The sequence below is a fragment of the Antedon bifida genome, chromosome 5 (assembly GCF_963402885.1).
Source record: "Antedon bifida chromosome 5, ecAntBifi1.1, whole genome shotgun sequence".
NCBI classification, from domain to species: Eukaryota; Metazoa; Echinodermata; class Crinoidea; order Comatulida; family Antedonidae; genus Antedon; species Antedon bifida.
This window is the reverse complement of record NC_136230.1, coordinates 9,378,618-9,400,065: the sequence shown is the minus strand read 5'-3', so window position 1 is coordinate 9,400,065 and position 21,448 is coordinate 9,378,618. Positions and strand designations below refer to the sequence as shown.

General features: G+C 31.5%; 2 protein-coding genes across 9 annotated transcripts in view; both read left to right on the top strand.

Annotated features, from left to right (window-relative positions):
• Positions 1-17,128, top strand: part of LOC144842645 (putative methyltransferase NSUN7) — a 34,420-nt gene extending 17,292 nt beyond the window's left edge. For 3 of the 8 annotated variants that reach the window (XM_078699136.1, XM_078699135.1, XM_078699143.1), the window contains 5 exons: positions 4,084-4,185; positions 4,591-4,838; positions 6,921-7,212; positions 9,058-9,313; positions 16,075-16,205. In XM_078699136.1, the coding sequence (XP_078555262.1) occupies positions 4,084-4,185; positions 4,591-4,838; positions 6,921-7,212; positions 9,058-9,269 (854 nt within the window). In that variant the 3' untranslated portion in view covers positions 9,270-9,313; positions 16,075-16,205. Of the gene's footprint in view, positions 1-4,083; positions 4,186-4,590; positions 4,839-6,920; positions 7,213-8,250; positions 8,368-9,057; positions 9,314-14,119; positions 14,236-16,074 lie in introns of those variants that run through there. The other 5 variants (XM_078699138.1, XM_078699140.1, XM_078699139.1 and 2 more) reach the window with 5 other exon arrangements.
• A 926-nt stretch (positions 17,129-18,054) lies between these two features.
• The window catches only part of LOC144842657 (uncharacterized), a 37,880-nt gene continuing 34,486 nt past the window's right edge, over positions 18,055-21,448 (top strand). The window contains exons 1-5 of the mRNA XM_078699158.1: positions 18,055-18,145; positions 18,239-18,275; positions 18,713-18,795; positions 20,589-20,733; positions 20,895-20,996. Coding sequence (XP_078555284.1) covers positions 18,069-18,145; positions 18,239-18,275; positions 18,713-18,795; positions 20,589-20,733; positions 20,895-20,996 — 444 coding nt within the window. The 5' untranslated portion in view covers positions 18,055-18,068. The remainder of the gene's footprint in view (positions 18,146-18,238; positions 18,276-18,712; positions 18,796-20,588; positions 20,734-20,894; positions 20,997-21,448) is intronic.

The following is a 21,448-nucleotide window of genomic DNA, read 5'->3' as shown; positions in this document are numbered from 1 at the left end:
ACAGTTATTGAAGTTATTAAAGATATTGTCCCCGTGAAAAAGTATTTTTAACAATTTGTATATGCCATTTTAATTTCACATAATAGTTATTAATTAACTTTAATCAAAAATTGGATCGAAAAAATGATTTACCTGAAAAAATTGTCAAATTGTCTGTCAGACAATGGGTTTTTGGTGAAACCATTATTTTTGTTTATTTTTTTACTACATAAGTGAAGAGCTTCTACAAAATGGCCTATTCAAAGTCTGATTTTATTGATATTTACTTTTCATTTTTTGGGGGGACAATAACATCTTTAATATATACAGTTTTAATGTTGACAATTTATAAAAGAGTAAATGATATGAACATAAACTGGAGTTGTTCTTAATGGTTAAGATGCTCAGCTACCAAACCCAGGGTCATGGGTTCAAGTCCTGTCGGATGTCAATTTGGATAACTTTTGCTGCCTGTACATTGCATTGCATCACTTCAGAAGCACATTTAACTTTAGACAAATAGTTTACTAGAATAAAAGTCTAAACTTTTATCTTTTTAATGAATTGATAATTATCCACTATAAATCTACTATAAGCAATTTTATTTTTGAAAAAATTGAGTCAAAAATAGTTATAATTACTAAATAGTAATGTTTGAGCCTCAAAGTAAAGATAAGTCAGATCTACAACATGTTGTATGCATCTCGCATATCATTAGAAGAGCTCTATTGAATTCGTTTTTGAAAATCTATTAATTCAGAAAACACATTCTATATTGCAAGATTCTACTCATCCCATGCATAATGTATTTGAGGTGTTACGTAGCTGTATATGTTAACGGTCCATCATCTCTTGTATAAATAGGTTTTGTAACAGCTTTTATCCATGTTCCATTCGGGCACTGAATGCTTGTCAGTATACCGTACGGGAGTGATGTGACACTTTGTAATTGTTTTTGTTAGTATTTTATTTATCTGTTTATCTCAGAGAAAAACATAATTTCTATGTATATTTTATATGCAAATGACAATACAACAAAGTAATTTTCCACTGGTGAATTAATGAATGTTTAATAATAATATACAGTAGAATTGTATAGGCTGTCAATACATTATGTTGTTATGCATTTGATTGCCTACTTAACTTATATTTAAAGCCTATACCTTTTTATAATGTCTATATATAAACTTTGTAGTAATAGAAATATTAAATGCATATTGATCTCATAGAAATTATGATTATTACAATTATATTAGGTTTTTTACTTCCAATTTTGATAATAATTTTGCTTATTTTTAAAATAAAAAATAGATATTACAAATTCTGTTTTCTTTTTTTAAAACTGTTATAATGTTGTACAGTAGATAACAATACTGTTTTAATAGAACGTTGTTATACTGTACTACAATATTAATAACAGTGTACAAGTTTGTTTCATATGGCTTTGAAACCATATAATACATTAAAATGACACTTTTCACATACATATCCTTCCAACTAGAGTATAACGATACTGTATTATAAAAGTAAAAACAACAAATTTGTAACCATTCAGCTTTGAAACCATACAATACATTAAAATGACACTTTTCACATACAGATTTTTCCAACTAGAGTTTAAATAACAAAATACTCTTTATTAAGAGTAAAAATGATCAAACATAAAGTTTTTAAACCAAACAATGCAATAAAATGAAACTTTTAACACACAGATCTTTCCAACTTACAAATAATTACCTATTCTGTCTATTCACCTTGAAGTCGGTGTACATTTCAAGTTGTATTGATTTTATAAAAATAATTAGGTCTGCTTTAGTGTGATAATTGATTGGAATTGATTAATATTGATTTAGTCTAACTATGTTTTTATTCTGTCTGTTATTATTAAGATTATAGAGTCTTCATTTGCACTCCAAAATCACTACAAGAAAAAGAAGGTCATTCTTCTATCTAATGTGTAATAATTGATATAGTAGAACCCCTCCATTGAACACTCATATTAAGAAAGGGACACCTCTATTAAGGGGGACACTTTGTTGTGGACCAAATGAGGGGCAATTGTTCTAATAACACTACAGCCTACCCCTATTCAGTGGACACCCCTATTAAGGGCTCACCTATATTAAGGGGGACACTTTCTTGTGGACCAAATGAAGGGCATAACCCTATTCAGTGGACACCCCTATTAAAGGCACAGTCACCTATATTAAGGGGGACACTTTCTTGTTGGCCTAATGAAGGCATAACCCTATTCAGTGGACACCCCTATTAAGGGGACACCTCTATAAATTAAAAGGAGACACTTCTTAGGAACCAGATAATGTTTTAACACTATTCAGTGGACACACCAATTAAGGAGATGCTTTATTGGGTCCCAAAGGTGTTTCCTTAATTGAATAATGATAATAGTAATTGATAATAACAATATTGTACTTTCTAACCATGAGATAATTTCTTTTGTTGAAAATTACACCCTAACATCAATGTTAATTTCCCTTTTATTGAACACACCTCTTTTTTTCCAATAGTCCTAGTAGGAAACTGGCATGTAATAATTGATATTGATAATAATCATCTCGTTATTAAAGACACCACTTCTTCTAAACTGTGGAACAAATACAATATGATAGGCATTGTGGCATCACAAAGTGACACCAAAAGAGACTTTTTAATAAGCTTGTACAGATGTTTTACTTGGTGCAATATTTTTTTGTATTTCGATGTTTTTTAAGGGGCAACTGATTCTTTGAGTTATAGTATTTGTTTTGCTTTTCATTGTGCTTTGTTTCTGTTCTGTATTATTTTAATGTTTATTGATCGAATAAATAAATGAAATGAAATTAACTGCGTAATAGAAGTATGCATTTCGTAAAAAAACAAGGTTCTAATGTCATTTATTATAATAATAATTTTCTAATGATAACCAGCCATAGACATAACTTAATTTTAAATTTAAATGTAATCATGCTCATAGTATTGTCATCTGATTGGTTATATTTTAGTTCTCTATCTTGGTTACCATGGGAATGGTATTTATGTGTTGTTTTTCACACCAAACACAGCACAGCGTGCCTTTCTTTGATGACAGTTTGCTCCCTGCCAGGCTGGCCCTCACGTAGCACTATTAAAACCTTGTAATAGATGTCATTTTGAAATTGTTCAATCACCCATAGCCTTTAGCCTACCTAATTAATGATTATCTTCATTGATCTGTAGGTCTTAAAATGTTTAAGTAAGCTTAAGTTGTGTTTCTCTAAAAACTGTAAGCTGTTAATTGTTGTAAAGTCTGAATAATTAATGTTTTTTGATTTCCAATTTTATAATCAAGTTTCTTGTTCAATGAGCTGTTCATTTTATAGAGGGCACACAATAATCACATTTAGGATGTGTACTATAAAAAAAATGAATAAAGTACAGTTTATTGATGGACTGTTGCAAGCAAAAACAAAATGTCTTTTGTATACTTAACTTAATATTACTTACAAATATTTAACTTAATCTGGCAATCTTTAACTTGATATGACAATCATAATAATCATATGGCAATCTTTTTAACCTAATATGGTAATCATTTAACTTAATATGGTAATCTTTTAACTTAATATGGCAATCTTAGTAATCTAATGATCTAATATTACCATCAACATCATTTAACATAATAATATGCAATATTAGCTAAAATACTGCAATCCTACCTAATATGACAATCTTTTAACCTAATATGACAATCTTTTAACTTCTTTAACACGATATGGCAATATTTTAACTTAATATGGCAATATTTTAACCTAACATGGCAATCTTTTAACCTAATATGGCAATCTTTGAATGCTTTCAGATGCGAGTATTTTGGCAATATTTGAACCTAATATGGCAATCTTTTAACCTAATATGGCAATCTTTTACCCTAATATGGCAATCTTTTAACCTAATATGGCAATTGTTTAACTTAATATGGCAATCGTTTAACCTAACATGGCAATCTTTTAACTTAATATGGCAATCTTTTAACCTAACATGGCAATCTTTTAACCTAACATGGCAATATTTTAACCTAACATGGCAATCTTTTAACCTAATATGGCAATCTTTGAATGCTTTCAGATGCGAGTATTTTACGAGAACTATCCCAGGAAAACACAGATGAGGATAAACTTGATGGCCTAGTCTCAAGACACATGGATACTTTGAAACATGCTATGAAATGTAAGATTAATGTTTGTGTTGCTTATTTTCATCAATGTCGTGTTGTGTAAATAATGTAATGACCATTACATTATCTTTGTTTGCACTCTTAAAAAGATGCATGCTCTTTGTCTTTGTGTCCATGTTTCATGGCCATGGTTAATACCAAGATTTTTTCCCATGGCCAATGTCGCCCCCTAACTCAATTTTAAACAAGCATGTTTCTGTTGATGGACCCTGAAAACTTGTTTAATTATAATTTTATATAACAATAAGACACATTCTCAAGAAACTACTGTGATTAGTTTGAGGTACTGGTTAAAAAAGAAATTTATTTGAAATTGGCCCATAAGTTTAAAAGGATTTTTCAATAATTTGCATTTAAATCTATTACTGAAATACATTATCATATTTGTTCTGTTTTAGTTCCAAAAGTACAAGCGGTCGTTTATACGACATGTTCTATTCACGAAGCAGAGAACGAAAATGTCGTCACGAAAGTAACAGAGTATCTGAATTCAAGGAATAATGGATCAAAGAATTCATTTCGCCTCATTCCACCTGTACTACCTCTGACGCCAAAAGACCTAGAAAATCAATCATCCGCAAAGTTTCTTAAAATAGATCCGTCCCCGTTGATGGGAGGCTGTTTTGTTGCAGTGATTAGTAGAGAGGTAAAACCTGAATTTATTTTCTGTGTTGTACACTGTATACTGTAAAGGTGGTGCTTTGAGAACACTGTTTACGCAATATTGCCCTAGTGACATACAGTATGTAGAAGAAAAGCTTTTTGCAGATGATATTTTGATACAAACAAATACAGTAGAAACTCTCCTTTGGGACATCCCTAATAATGGGTCACCTCTTTTAAGTGGACACTTTCTTATGAACCAAAATGGCTGCATAGATACCAACTACACTCACACTGGACTAATGTTAGTGAATCTCTTATTGAGACTACAAGAAGGAAAATGTACCACTGTCCGTATACAAACTTTCTTGATTTGCTGAAATTACCATGTAAGTCTTCAAGTGAGGAGTTATTATGGTAAAACTTACTATTTTATAGTTCTACCAAAAAAAAAAAAATTCCAGTGCCATTACGACTTTAGTTTTCGAAAAGATAACGTAATGTACTGTACACGTACGTTCTTCAACTTTGACTACTTCAACATTTTGAGAATTTTTGTGAACCAAAATTTGTTTCAAAACAGTTTAAACTTTTTATTATTATATAAAAATAATAAAACTGCAAAATATTTAAATCAGTTTGTGTAGATCAGTGATTTATTTTTAGAACAATTTTGGTATAATTTTGTTTCTTTGTAATTAATACTTGCAATATATCAGGTTAAATTTAATTAAAATATTCAGCTAAAAGTACATTTATTGTTATTTGGAATTGATCGATGAAGGTTGTACAGAGCCTTATTTCCATCACGTTTATAAAGAAAAAACCGCAAGGAAGTGAAAGCAGCTGTCCGATACAGCAAGGATAAGACAAACTATAATGTATAAGATTTAATTTAGTCGCTAGCTGTCAAACAATAACGATGTTCAATGCAGATTTCCGCAACACACCATTTCCAAATATAGCATTTAATTAGCAGAAAATCCAGAAAGAGTTATAATGTAAAATGGAGAAATGCCCAAGTAATTAATACAAGACGTCATAAGAGATAACAAACAATCTGTTTTATTTTTTTGATTGATTAAAAAAAAGAATCAAATTTGAATAATAAACGTTCATATTCCTGTAAATGTTGGTATTATCAATGATATCTATAACATTTCCTATTTGATAAAAATAATGCATATTACTAAACATTAAACCAGGTCATTCCTTGTCTTAGGGTAAATTATGATAAAAAGAGAGAAACAATGGACTACTTAAGTAGCTGGCGTATGTTCTCTCATGGACGATCTTCAGGCAGAGTCTAGCTAGGCTTAGTTTTGTAAACCTAGCTGGTAACAGTAGTAACATATGAACATCGTATGCTAGCTATAGGCCTAGCCTGACGTTGCTGCATAAATTGTCTTTATGTTTTTGCCAAAATCTATTGGGAAAAACCTGGTGTTTTTGCTGAAAAGTTACGCTTCTTCCATTTTTTTTTTGCCTTCACAATCGATCGAAAGTGGATGAATCATAGAAGAAAAACGAAAATATCAATCCATGTTGGGATTTATAGCGGGCTGCTTAAATTATTAAAATCAACTTCTTTTTCACATTTTTAACCGCTAAGTTATCGCAATAAAACCATATAGTATTTATTTTTACACTAAAGTAGTTTGTGACCATAAATTAGATCTAAAAAACGTAGGAAATGGGACTTTAGATGGCTCATTGGAAAGAAATCAAACTTATGAGTTGGCATAATTTCAAGAACTACTTTGTTCTTAACTCATTATTTGATTTGGATGTTGAGTTGTTAGTTTTTTGTGCATGATGGGAACATGTGTACAAAAAGCTCTTGATAAACATCTATTTTAAAAAGAGTAGGCCTACAGATTGTGTCCCAGTACCTACTGTATCATGTTTGTCACTGTTGTCTTCCTGCCCTTGACTTAATATTGTATCAGAGTGTAAGCAACTTGGATGCAAGTATTGATGATTGTCATTTTTCTCTTATTTTGTTATTTGATCTTTTTTTTTATGGACAGCAGTAAATATTACAATTATAAAATAATTATTGATAGATTATTATGAAATAAAGAAATATAGATTTACTCTAATTTCTCCCGCTTTCTCTGAATAGGATGAAGCTTTGACAGCTTCTGACATCATCGCCAGAGCTGCCGCCAAGGGTCTCTGCGACACACCAGAGGGAAACAACAACGATGAGGAAAAACCAAAATCCAAACGGCGCTCGTCTAAGAGCAAAGGAATCTCACCAAAATCAAGTAAATCAAATCTAACCAAGAAAGGCAGTCTGAAGCATATCAGGTCCTCAAAGAGTAGCTTTACGTCAAAACTCAGTGATTCTAGCACAGGATCTTCCACACCTTCAAACACAACTCAACGAAAAACTCGCATTATCCGCACAGCAAGTACGTATAACATTCACATTTTCTTTTCATTAAGATTAAGCTACGATTTTATGCCAGGCTTAGTCCAGATTTAGTCTAGTATTAGTGTAATCCAGGACTACCTTCTTCCAGGGTTATCTTAATCCAAGACTATGTTGTCCAGAATTAGTTTAATCCAGGACTAACTTAGTTCAAACAAGGTTATTTTTATCCAAGACTACCTTAGTCCATGGTTCTTAGTTCAGGGTTATTTTAATCCAGGACTACCTTAGTCTAGGATTAATTTAATCCAGGACTATCTTAGTTCAAACAAGGTTATTTTTATCCAAGACTACCTTAGTCCATGGTTCTTAGTTCAGGGTTATTTTAATCCAGGACTACCTTAGTCTAGGATTAATTTAATCCAGGACTATCTTAGTCCAGGGTTATTTTAATCCAAGGTTACCTTAGTCCAGGGTTAGTACAAACCTGAACTACTTTAGAGTATGTTCAGACCCAAGGTTTTTATATGATTTACATAGGAATTTAGGCTGCCACCTGCTATGCTACAAAGCTGGATATTGCTATTTACAGTAGGATTGAGAACTATAAACTAGCCAAATTGTGATGATGCTTCAGTTGTCTTGTCCTTTTGTCCAATATTGATTCATCGATCAAAATACAATTTAAAACACACAAATGTCACCTGCTTGGACAGACAAGATTTTGGCATTGTGTTTGGGTTTGATTAATTAATACGATCTTATAATGCAATAAAAACATCCAAAAATGCAATAAAAAATTGATAACTAGGCTAGGCCTAACACAAACAGCGTTTGGCTTTAATTACACCATTCTTTGGGTCTAGACCCTAATATTACCATGCTTTTGGTCTAGACATACTCCAGATAATACACATTCTCTATTAAATACTGTACTGCCTATGTGTTTAGTGTTTAGGTAATTGGCCAAAATAAAATATATAGTGATTCTAATTCAGACCAAAAAAAAACAATTTTCCTCAATTAAAAAACTTTTTCGTTTCTTTGTCAACAAAAACTAACTCTCTTTAATTTTCAGATAGTCGCAGTGGGACAGATGGTAATAACTGTCTTCATTTTTGTTATGTTTATTGGATATTCAATTGCTAGTCACCATGGCAATGGCTATAAACAATGGTTGCTTTGTAATTTCAGGAGTTCTCCATGGTATAATAACTCCAGCTTATAAGCATGTTTTGGGCTGCAGGTGTAGGCTTTCTTGTATTGATTGCCAGTAGATATTGTTGTTAATAATAATTTTATTATTTATTTATAATTTTTATTAATTATTGGTGGAATGCATTGAATAGTCACTTCACATGAGAATATACTCCCACCATAAGTAATTTGACCAATCACAATGTAATGGTTTGTCTGAACTGTTGTGATTGGTCAACTCACTTGCATTGCGTTGCTTCAAAGTGGGAATCATGCTTAAATAAACAAACTTATAATGGTAAACATCATTTAAGACAAAATATAGTCCAGTATAATATAATATAGTGTTACTTAAATGAACTTTAGTATACAGTGGTGAAAAAAAACACCAAACCTTAAGTTAGTTGTCTCAATCTCACAAAATGAAATATCTTATTGCAAAATTATTGGAAAACGCTTGTGTTTGGTTTGGTTTTTTTGTTTGAAAATTGCATCACTAAAGGTGTGGAGCAAACAGTGTTGTGATTAGCGCCTTGAACACTTTTAGTGGATATGTGCGCTATATAAATTGTTATATTATTATATTATTGTTAGGTCGAATAATTGAATGTTATTGTTAATTATTAATTAAATGTCATTTTATTTATATGTTTAGTTGAGCATGACTTGCATGTTTGTTTTTCATTAGGAAAGCCTCGTCAGCTAGTCGTTAAAACTAGCAATGTTCACAGCGCCACAAAGACTGTAAAATTTCCAGCAATCGTGCCTTCAAATTCTAGCGAGGCTACCCCAGAGCACGAGCCTAAAAAACCAAAAAGTCATGTGAGAACAAAGCATGTTACTTGGGCTGAAGTTAGCTCTCAACATAGCATGCTAATGAGGAACAAATCTGGGATTTAGTGCTACATTAATGTGCTTGATGTTTGTATTTCAAACATGTGTTTGTAAGTGGTTTGTGAGTGGTTTTGTTTGCCTTTAACATCATCAAATGCTTTAGAAAGGTGTGCTGTTCAAGATTATCTCATGGCTTTAACCGCTTTATTCTTGTTTTTACTGCTTCAAACCAGATTTAGATACAGCTTAATCATTCTGATTTTTATTAGATTAAACTCTGTGTATCATGCATTTTATATACCAAACTGGATGTAGATAGATCATGTCTTGTTGCATTAACTCTGCATCATGCCCTTTATACTGTACCAGATCAAACTGGATGTAGATAAATCCTGTATAATAAACATCTCCACTTCATACAAGATCAAACTGATGTATAGATCATGTGTTGTTGCATTCTGCATCATGTCACTTCATACCAGATAAAGCTAGATCAAACTGGATGTATAAACTCTGCATCTCCACTTCATACCAGATCAAACTGATGTATAGATCATGTGTTGTTGCATTCTGCATCATGTCACTTCATACCAGATAAAGCTGGATCAAACTGGATGTATAAACTCTGCATCTCCACTTCATACCAGATCAAACTGGATGTATAAATCATGTGTTGTTGCATTAACCCTGCTTCATCTACTTCATACCAGATAAAACTGGATTTAGATAGACCATAATGTTTAAGAGCCATTGTCTGTAAGAATCAAAGAAATATCAAAAATAGTGGCAGACTCAAAAAAATGGATTTCTTTCAAATTTTGCACATGGCTATATATGTGTTGAGAGAAATCAAATATGAAGTATTTTTTATTTCACACATATATTTCCATGGCAACGGCCAAATTTGTGTTTTTGACAAATTTTGTCCTTTTTTAAGGTTTTTTAAAATGGATATTGGTACTACTTTGATGAACGATATTTTTGTTTTGTTCATTTAATTATAAAAAATAATTAGTGTATGCATAAAAACAATGCATTGTGTACCTGTTTCACATTTTTTTAAAATTTTTGATTTCATACTTTGGGAGATACCATTTATTTAAAAAGGGGTGTTTTTCACTTTTTTTAAATTGTTAAATGCAACTAAACTTTACTTCACCATAACGCCCAAAGTGGTGTATTTTTTTAGCTGATTTATTACAAATAGGTAGTTCTAATGTTTATTAATTGATTTCTAAAATAAAATACTGGGGTAATTTAAAAATCTACAAGCAGTGTTGCGAGAAACATAGGCATTTTTATAAAAAAAAAACATGGTATATTAGTAAAAACATTTTATTTTCTTTGATTATCTGATTTGAAACTCATTGGTCAGAAAAATTCTTAATGTTTTATATAGTTCTAGTTGTGTTGTGAGAAAAAAAAACAATATTTTTAATTATAGATTCTGTAATTCCCAGTTTTAATGTCATTTTATAGGTTATATCCTCTGGAAATTTGAATAAATTATCAGATCGTTGTGAATTTTAATCTTTGCAACAGATTACTCCTCTCTTATTTTTAAGCTCCTCTTTCATTTTTTTACTTCTTTTATTTGCTAACCTAAGCAGATCCTACATGCCCATCCACCACCACTTTCGACTACCACCCACACCACCCCCCCCCCCCCCACCACCCCCCCCCCCCCCCCACCCCGACAATAACTACAAAAAGATAAACTGTAACACTTTGGTCGATCAACCACTATAGAGTGTCAAATACATGCATTCAAGCACCACCCACACTGCCGCTACCATCGCCCCAACCAATAGACGGATTCAAACTCCTCCATCCCACCCCCTCCCCCTTTCTCCAAGCCCCCATCCACCCCAAGTTAAAAATTGCAATGCAAAAGATAGGACATAACGTTAAGTTTTTAGACCCTCGCCTCCAACCCCTAACTATTTCAAACTCCTGGATCCACCACTTTCCCCATCCCAAATTTAAACCAATCAAAAGTCAATGATATACTCAGGTATGTTAATGCTACATAACAAATATTGAAGCCCTGATGTGAAATTTCATTTCATTTAAGGTCAGCATGTAAAATATCACACTTTATATTAAATATTGGTTTTAAATTCTATATTTTTTTTTAATGTGATGGTTGGATTCAGTATTAATTGTTAATTAATGATTATCTGATAATTATTTAATTTCCCTTAGCAACAGTTACTATGGTAACTAAAATTGAGATATTCTTTAGAATTTTTATACTTATTAGATTTTAATTTGTAGATTATTAGCAGGCATGCCTTATTTGCATTTTCAAATTACCGTTTCACAAGGTCATATTCGTAAGGACTTTCTTCTGTGATTATTTTTATTCATGAAAACCCCATATTTTATTTACAGCGGGCACCTCCCGTAAGCGGCAACCTCCCTTAACGGACGCACTTTGAAAAGCCTGTTTGTTCTTCCTATCTAATTAGTGCATTTGGTACCTACCGTAAGCGGCCACCTCCCGTAAGCAGCTGTGGGCACCTTTTTATACTAAAAATGAGATTTTTTGTATGATAAATGACCTCCCGTAAGCGGCCACCCGAAAAATGTGATACTTATTGCATGGACCTATGAATTAGAGGTCCATGTTTATTGTATTTCTTTATTTTGTTTTAAAAACATTACTGTGAAGAGATGAGAAAACTACACAGATTTTGACCGACCATTTTTCATATGATAAAAGCTTTTAAAATTTGTCTGAAAATGCTAAAAAATACTAAACCACCTGGTTATAAATAATAATACAATTAGCTGGAAAATTGAGAGGCTCGCTTCGTTAAGAATATCGTGTATAGCCATAATACGTGATTTTGGCCCTTTATCGGGGGTCACAGCCCGTAAGCGGCCACTTACGGGAGGTTCAACTGTATTAAAAAAAACAATTATCCTTAGTTACGCATAGAAACAGGTTCTAAGATAACATAAATAATACATTTTGATATAATTTGACCCAACAAATGACCCTTTCACAAGGTCAGATATTTTCTGGGATTCAGTAGATAGGTAAATTTGGGAAAAGCAGTAAAGCTTATATGTAATCAATTGTTTGTAGTCATGAAACCCCATATTAAAAATATTGTACTTAGTTACGTATAGAAACAGTTGCTACAATACACTATAGGTAAAATGTTGATGTCATTTGACCTCAATATGTAAAATATAATTTTTTTTTTGTAAACAGGTTTAAGATAACACTAAAGGTCAATTTTTTACCTTTATTCTGAGATTATTAAGATTCAGTATTTAAAGTAAATTTGGCAAAATGTTTTGTATTTATGAAAAACCCCTTATTTTTTAAATATTTTCGCATAGAAACAGTTACTATGGTAAAATGTTGACCTCATTTGACCTCAAAATGAATGAATTTACAAGGTCAAGTTTGTCATCACTTTAAGATTATTAGAATGCAGTAGAAGTAAAATTGAGAAAAATTACAAATGCAATAAATTCTTTGTATTCATAAAAACGCCATTTTTTACGTTTTTTAAAAATTACTTTCCTTAGTTACACATAGAAATGGTTGCTAAGGTAACACTATAGGTCAAAAATGAAAATTGTTGAGAATTGTTATGAACTATCTTGTAAATTTTGATCAAACATTAATAGTTGTAGGAAAGTGGGGACCTGTCCTCTTTTGCATTCTGACCCCTTTTTACCTCAAATGACCTATTTACAAGGTCAGAGTTTTTGGGAGGTCTTTCTGTATCTCTTTACACAAAATAGATGTAAAAATTTATAAAAACCATTGACGCAATTATTTCAAAGTTTAACATTATTTTCCATCATCTAAATATTTCAATGCAAAATACTGTTTTTCTGGCAATTAATTGAAATAAACCTGGCAACACATTCTCCTATTTTATCTAAACTATTCGTATGACTCTAGTAGCATTATGATAAGCCACATATACATTTTATTATTGGATTAGCCATATTTAAATTGTGTTTCATGTGTTTTGTTTGTTGATATTTTGTTTGTATTTTTTTGTATTTTTCGTATTTTCCTGGCAACACAAAACCTATGTACGAAATTTACCCCAGTGTTTTTTTCGTGATTATTGTTGACAAACCTATTGACTATCAAATTACAAAACCATATTGATATAAAAACACCACTTTGGAAGTTATAGGTACGTTTATGAGGTATACTTTTATAAAAAAAATATTTTTTAAAAACACCCCTTTTTAAAATAATGGTATCAACCAAACTCCATTTTGTAAATTTTTTTTTTCTACATTAAATGGAACTCAATACGTGTTGTTTACACTGCTATAAACAAAAACTGTATACTGTAAGTATTTTTGGTTAAAATAAGTATATAAGTTTGTACTTTTTCAATATAGAAAATCTGTGAAAAATGGCAAAAACATAAAAATTTGGATAATTGACCGTTGTCATGGTAACGGAGGCTAAAAATTAAAATGAATGTTGTAGATATGCTTTTTATTGAAATGTCTATTCATGGTAAAAATTTGAGAGAAATCCATTTTTTTACATCTGCCACCAAATCTTTGATTTTTACAGACAATGGCTCTTAACTCTTTACCAGATCTAACCAGATCTGTTGCAGTGTATTGTTTTAAGATTAAGGTTATTACAGTATAATGATTTTTGTGTGCTAATAGTAGGCCTACTAATGTTGCTGTTTCTGTTGTTGTTTTTCTTGTATTTCATTTTTTTCTAAAACAATTTGATTTTTTGTGAGTGTTTAATACTTAAGAACAAGAGTACATTAAAAAAAATACATTTAGGAAATATTACATTAAATGGGTTAGGTTATGTACATGCATGTTGTCTGTTTATATGGAGATTAATGATGAATGGTTTCATTTCTAAAAAAAGATATTATCAACTTGAAAAAAATTTCTTTCAGTGGATTCAAATCTTTCGATCCGCGGCACAGATTCCTCTGTTGAGACGCTAGTATCTATCAAGTCATCCAATACATCTGCTGCAACCAAAGCACACAAATTCACCGCCAGGTAGCATGTAAATACCTGTATCGCTCAGCATGTCTACAGCTACTCTCTTTTGTTATTGTTATTGGTTACAGCATGTTATCTTAACTTTTTTAGCTACCTAGAATTTTGGATGTCTGCTGCATTTATTATTCTTAACATTTCTACTACTAGCGTTTTTTTCCGAACATCGTTCTTACTACCATAACTGTTTTGGCTACTACTTTGACCCCTTAACCCATTTACCTTTAATTCCTGCTTTTATCGTTCTGTATGTAGAATTTGTTATACTGTACCACCATTTATGTTCAGTGCCATTCAGCCTTTTTAAGTTGCTATCAAGCATTTTGATGCTACATTCTATTTATCATTATTATTTTATACTTATCTACTGCGTTTTATGTTGCTAGGCCTACCAACGCAATTCAATTGCCATCTCTGTTTCTTCTCCTCTTCCGTTTTTACTGTTGTTTTGTTGTTGAGCTACTTTTTGAAACAATTTGATATTGTTTAGTTGTCCTTTTGATAATTGCTGCTATTTGTTTTCTATTTTAGTATTTTTTACTTTGAAATAATCCATAACACTTTATTTATAATTACCTTTTCTTTTGTTTCTTTGTTTTTATTTGTTATTTCTAACTTCCAACCATATTAGTTCTATTATTTATGATTTTATGGGTTTTTTGTGGTGTGGAATTCCTGTTGGTTCCTTTTTGATTTGTTATAGTTATTTTTTTTCAAACTTGTTTTACTTTATTTTTAAAGCATATTCCTTTACTTTTTTGCTTTATTAAAATAACTCAGTAGAACAAAGAATTAAGGCGACACCTTTAGAACCCAACAATGTGCCCCTTTAATAGGGGTGTTTTTCTGAATAGCTGTTGGAAATAATAGGATTGTCATCTGAATATGGGTGTCCCAACGCAAGTATCTGTATTTATCTTGTTTAGATTGTGTGTATGTTTTATCAAGAAATACATTCCCTTTTACCTCTAACAAATTTCACTTCCCATCTTGTAGATTGTTTCTCCCCAGCATTTTTCTTCCTACCATTTTTTTGCTTAACCTGTACATGTGCCATCCTGTTAATTTATGCACAGTTTTCAACCTATAACATTGCTTAAAATCCATTACCAATAAAATAATGTTAAATTGTTTTATTCATTATACTGCTTTCTTACCAATACATTATTATTATTGGCTCATGTACAATATCATTGTCAATAGCATTAATTAATTTACCGGTAAACATATGATAATACTTGCAATAAAGATTATTACTGTAATAATAGCAATAACAAAATGTTCTATTTATAGACATTGGTGGGGACCAGCAGTGACCATATTCAACGATCACACTTAGACTAAGAAAAACATTTACACTTAATATTTTGAAAATATTTTTATACCACTTTTGTGAAATCTTAATATCTGTTAAAAGTAAAATATCTCACTGAAGTGTGATTGGTGAATATGGCCACTGAATTAAACAAAATTCCAAATGAAATTGTGAGCTTAACATTATGATTGTTATATATGTTATTTCCCCAAAATTTCCCCACCCTTACTTCAAGTAAATAGCCATCTAGACATTGATTAGCATATTGACAATCTTTGCGTCTGTGTGTTGGACAATTTAAAAAAAATATGTTTGATTTACATGTCATAAGGCAACACCTGACTTTGAAGTTTTAATTTACACTTTTAAGTTAAGAACGCTAAATTTTAAAATCTTGTTTGAATTGTTGTCATTATGCAGTACTGCATTGGCTGATGTGATTTCATTGGTTTTGATTTGCATACTAACACAAAGTTTTCCAAATAAATTCACTATTCCAAAAAATGTCTAATTATTAAACGTTTTTTGCAGGTGATATGTTTGCTCATCATTTCACAAACTCCTCGGAGTCGGGAGGAGATGTACGATTGCTTCCAGAGGGCGTACCACTAACACAAGCGACTATTCAGCGAATACAAACCAAGGTGCAGATAACGCAACCGCACCAAGAGGTTCTACCGCACCCGAAACCTTTTGTTTGACAGATTTACCAAAATTTGCTTTTAATCGATATACTTAAACGTCTGATGAATGATAATCATATTTTTTATTGATAAATGAATTAAAAAAAGGTTTTCACTGGAATAATTTTAAATTTAGACTCTACTTGAAACATATTTTAATCATTTATAATTTAAATATATGTGCTCTTATCTACACAAACAATATTGTCTATTGTAGTTATATTTATTACTGGTTTATAATTAGTTCTGGGTTTGGGGAGTAGCTGTATGAAAGTTATTTATAGTTTGCAGCAGAGAAAAAATGTGAAAAATAAGGAGGTGCCGTACTATTAATAAAAATTTACATTCAAGAATATTGACTGTTGGAAAGGATGACAGAGGTGTGGCGAAGCATTTTGATTCAAAACGCTTCATCTTCCGAAATGGGATAAAAATGTTGCTAATGCGTGAAAGAGTCGCAAAAAGTTTTGATGCATCACCATCAAAACTCTTGTGCATTGCGATTTTCTTAGTAATGTGTGATAATCAACAGTTTTTTAGTAACAGATGAGTGGTCAGGCGTTGCGATTGCCGTCAATACGTTTGCTTTTGTGCATTGTGGTTTCAAAAGTAATTGATAAAAGTCAACATAATGTAGTCAGTAGGTTTGTCTTTATTTAGAAAATGCAGCAAAAACTGCTTTGCGTATTTTACTAGCGTTGAGTTCTTGTAAATTGTTTGTTTGTAAATAGATTTTAAATAATGTATAATTATATTATTATTTAATTAATTAATTTAGTGTTATCTATGTTTCTAGTGATTTATTTCTCAAAAATTCCGTCCAATGGTTTTTTCAATCAAAAAGTACTTCTGCAAAATCGTATACATATATAATTTGTATTGAAAATTTAATAAACTGTTTATGAGTATTTTGTTTTTAGAAGCTTTTAATTTTGTGTTGGTTTGCAATGATATTGTGGGAAAGTTCATTTTTTTAATGGGTCAGACAAACAAATTAAATTCAATTCAATTTGAATAAGATAGATAAGAGTTGAGAGTTTTTTATTTAAATGCTGGAGAAACTTAAATAAGCCCAGAGGGCTTTAAGGCTAGCTCCACCAGAAAAAAATAATTCAAAAAGTATATATAATAACAATTCCAAATGTAGTCAATAAATAAATAAATAATTAAAAAAATTAATAAATAAATATAAATCTATATCTTTTCACTATGGTGAACGTCAGATCATGATTGTTCAGATAAAATAAAATATTCAGTTCTCACCGCAATGTCTCGCATTGGTGGTAACTCATCTTAGTGCAATGGAGTTTTCTCCAGACACCAGCTAATGGAAGATGGTCAGCTTGGATGAGAACCACCACGACCCCTATTAACAGCTTTTACATGTAATTGTGGTAAGTGATCAAACACTTTTTGGTGTAATATATTTGTATATGATTTGTAGGCTGTAGTAATAATTGCTTTATTCAGAATTTAGACAGTAAGGTTGCATGATGAGTCCATATATCTATCAAAAAATGAACACACATTTTTTATCAAAAAAATGCTTCACATGAATGCTATGTAAAAAATGCATACCGTATGTGTTAATTAAATGCCTGTCAACATTAATACCCTTACATTAGTGGGTGTTTTGATGTTTTTTTGTGTGTTAAGCAAGATAAGAGTTATTTATTTCATACACTAGCTAATAAAAAGTTTATTTTATTAACTTTATAGATGGCGCTATATCGAAATTTGTTAATATCACAACCTGCTAGCGTTTGTTGATTTTGAATTTTTAGGGAAACTATAGGTGGCGCTCGACCCACGCTTAAAAATTGAAAAGCAACGCTAGCTATCATGGCGGAAGAACAGAAAGCAGGTAGTCAAGATGAACAAAAATCCGATTCTGGGTTTGTTATTGGAGATTTGGTGTGGTAAGTAGTAAAAATATTTCATTATTATTACACATACACTGCAGATATACTGAAATTGGAACATTACCGGCTTTATTGTTTTCATTTTTGCAGGGCCAAAATGAGCAGTTTCCCAGCGTGGCCTGGCCGGGTGAGTGGATTATTATTCTCGTTGTTTGATTGAATTTGGCCGCGAAGCCGGGTGGCCTAGAAAGCATTTATGAGGCCTTATAACGCCGGTTTACTGGGATTGTTGTCGATAAGATTGCATTTTGTTGTTGAATTAGATAAATTTATGAACATAGAATATAAGAAAATTTAAAAGCATTTTTTAGATAATTATGATTACTTTTTGGGTGGGTGTGGATTTATAGGATTTTGTATTGAGTGAGATTGACTGTTTTTTTAAAGTAATTTGATGAAATTGAACAACTTTCTAAGCTGTAATTAATTTGGAAAATAATCACGTAGTAAATCACGTAAAAAAAACATTGATTCTTGGGTCATTATTTTGATATAAAAAAGGTTAAAAGGTTATTGAATTAGTTTTTTGGGATTAAAACAGCATTTTTACACTATTCTCTACAGATTGTGAAACCATGGAAGAATGTGAAGAAGCCAGCAGCTAAAAAGCAGCATTTCTTTGTCTACTTTTTTGGTACTGAGGACCAGTAAGTACCATCTTAGGATCCACCCCTGCTTATTATAATAATTATTCTTACAAAGAATGTGTGGTTGGGTTGCATACTGTTGATTGCAAATTACTTTGAATAAATCTAAGAGCTCACTGAAGTCTTAGCTTAGGCTGCTAGTTACCTTGGCTTAAGTCCAAAGCAACCTTTTATTGCAGCTCACCCCAGAGATGAACTCTGACATTGTTGCCAAACCATTGACTCGCCCAATATCAATCTGTTCTTCAGGTCCAAAGGGCCCAACTTTTTTTTTTGACCAATAAAGCACATTTAAAATACCAGAAATTTTTTTTGAAAATCAGGCATTTACTTCAGTCAGCCCAAGAAGGCATTATCGCCTAAGTACCTGTTTTATTGCCATAAAGTTCCGAATTTACTGTGCGCTTAAGACACATCTGCTGTCGGCTGCTTTCAGCAATTTGTAAGATTTAATTTGTTTAGCTAGATACCCACATCACTCACCTGTGAGTTATGTACTTGCTAGTCTATGAACCTTAAATTGCTGGTAAACGGAAGCAGCGATGTGGGTTTGATTGGTCTTGTTTATTTTTTCGGTTTTTGTCAAATTTAGTTTAGTGATATGTGCGCTGTATACATCTTATTATTATTATTATTAAACTTGCTTAAAGACACCTTCCCTACAATTTGTGACGTTTTGTAAAAATAATACTATTTTACTATTATTACTTTAAAAATTAATATTACTTTAAAAACATTAAACCAGGTCATTCCTTGTCTTAAATGTACGTTTTATGGTAAATTATGATAAAAAGTGAGAAACAATGCACTACCTAAGTAGCTCGTGGACGGTCTTTAGGCCTAGCTAGGCTTAGTTTTGTAGGTCTAGCTGGTAAACATCGGTAACGTACGGACATCGTACGCTAGCTATATACCTAGCCTGGCGTTGTATAGTTGCTGCATTAATTGTCTTTCTATTTTTGCCAGACTCCGTTGATACAAATTGAGGAAAACCCGATATTTTCGCTGAAAAGTTAGGAGTCTTCCATTTGTTTTGGCCTCACGATCAATCGAAAAGTGGGTGAATTACAGAAGAAAAACAAAAATATCAATCCGCGCGCAATGCATTTTGGGATTTATGGCGGGCCGCTATAATTATTAGAATCAACTTATTTTTCACATTTTTAACCATTTAAAGACGAAAAAAGCTATTGCAATAGGACCATATATTATTATTTTTACATTAAATATAGTTCGTGATCTTAAATTAGATCTAAAAAACGTAGGGAAGGTGTCTTTAATAACTATGAATCTTAGTAACCAACACTTAATAAAAAAAATTCTAAGAACCTACCACATAGCTATAGTGATTATTATTATTTTAGATAGCGATCTTAAAGGCCATGTGCGGGCAAAAATTTTCTATTGATCATACATTTCAATAATTATCGATCTATAGTTTCCCCTATGTTTCATAATTTTGGGGATTTTATTTGTGTTACACAAGCTTGTTGAAAATAAGCACTTATCAGTGGAGGATAGTTCAAATTACACAGTAAAATCTATTCTTTTGTAAACAAATTTTGTAAATAGAGAGGCATTTTAAAAAGCTATGAAAAATAAACGGTGTGGTAAAAAATGTTATCAGATGACTAAATAGGTAATATAACTTGAATTTTACATTTCTGGTATTTTTATTCAACTTCAGATTTTTATTTTCATGCTATATTAATTAATTAACCAGATATTATATTTAAAATTCATGCCTGTACCGGAGCTTTAATGTTTTTTTTCCCCAACTTTTTCTTCAACAGTGCTTGGGTCAAAGTTGAAAGCCTGAAGATGTACAAAGAGCACAAAGCGGCGTTGTCAAAGGCTGCCAAAGGGGTGAAATTTCAGAAGGCCATTGAATCTATCGAAGAGGCCATCAAGGATGAGGAGAACGAAAAGGACAACAAGGTATCCATCCTTTTATTTCTTTGTTGTTTACAAGGATTTTGATAATTTAAGTTACTACTTAATGTATATCTGGTTGTATTGTTTAGTATGTACTATACTTATAATATATACACTATAATATACTATAACTTTCTTTATTGACTTTTGGTATTTTCCCCCAGAAAACCCTTTCACCATATCACCCAGATGATGATGAAGACGTTTTCCCAAAAGCTAGGCCCATGAAAGACTACTCAAGAGAAGCCTTCTCTGGCGTGAAAAAGGTAACAAAATGTTGTCATGTTGTTGGCAAATTACAACTCCACTCCCAAAGTAATAAGACTTGTGTTTATGTCTGTCTTATGAACAAGATTGCCACCTTTAAGAAAAGTAATGAATGAATTCGCTTGTGGTTATCCTTGGCAATTTGCCCTAAATATTAAAAAAAAAAACATTTTGCTCATATAGTAAGTTAGCATATATATGCTAGATTATGTTATCATTAAATGGTGTAGTGGTATGTGGCTTTATAGTGAGGAGTGGCTTCAAACTGGGATCAGATAAGTTTATTGTGATGTAGCCTATTCGATGGTGGCTTGCATTTTGAGCTGTAGTGTAATTGTGTTAGTTGATTCTCTAATAGTGATTATATAATAACTCTATAATCAATTCTAAATGTTTGCCTATGCCAGATAATTGTTTAGCATCGATATTTCTAAGTTCAAAAGTTATTAGA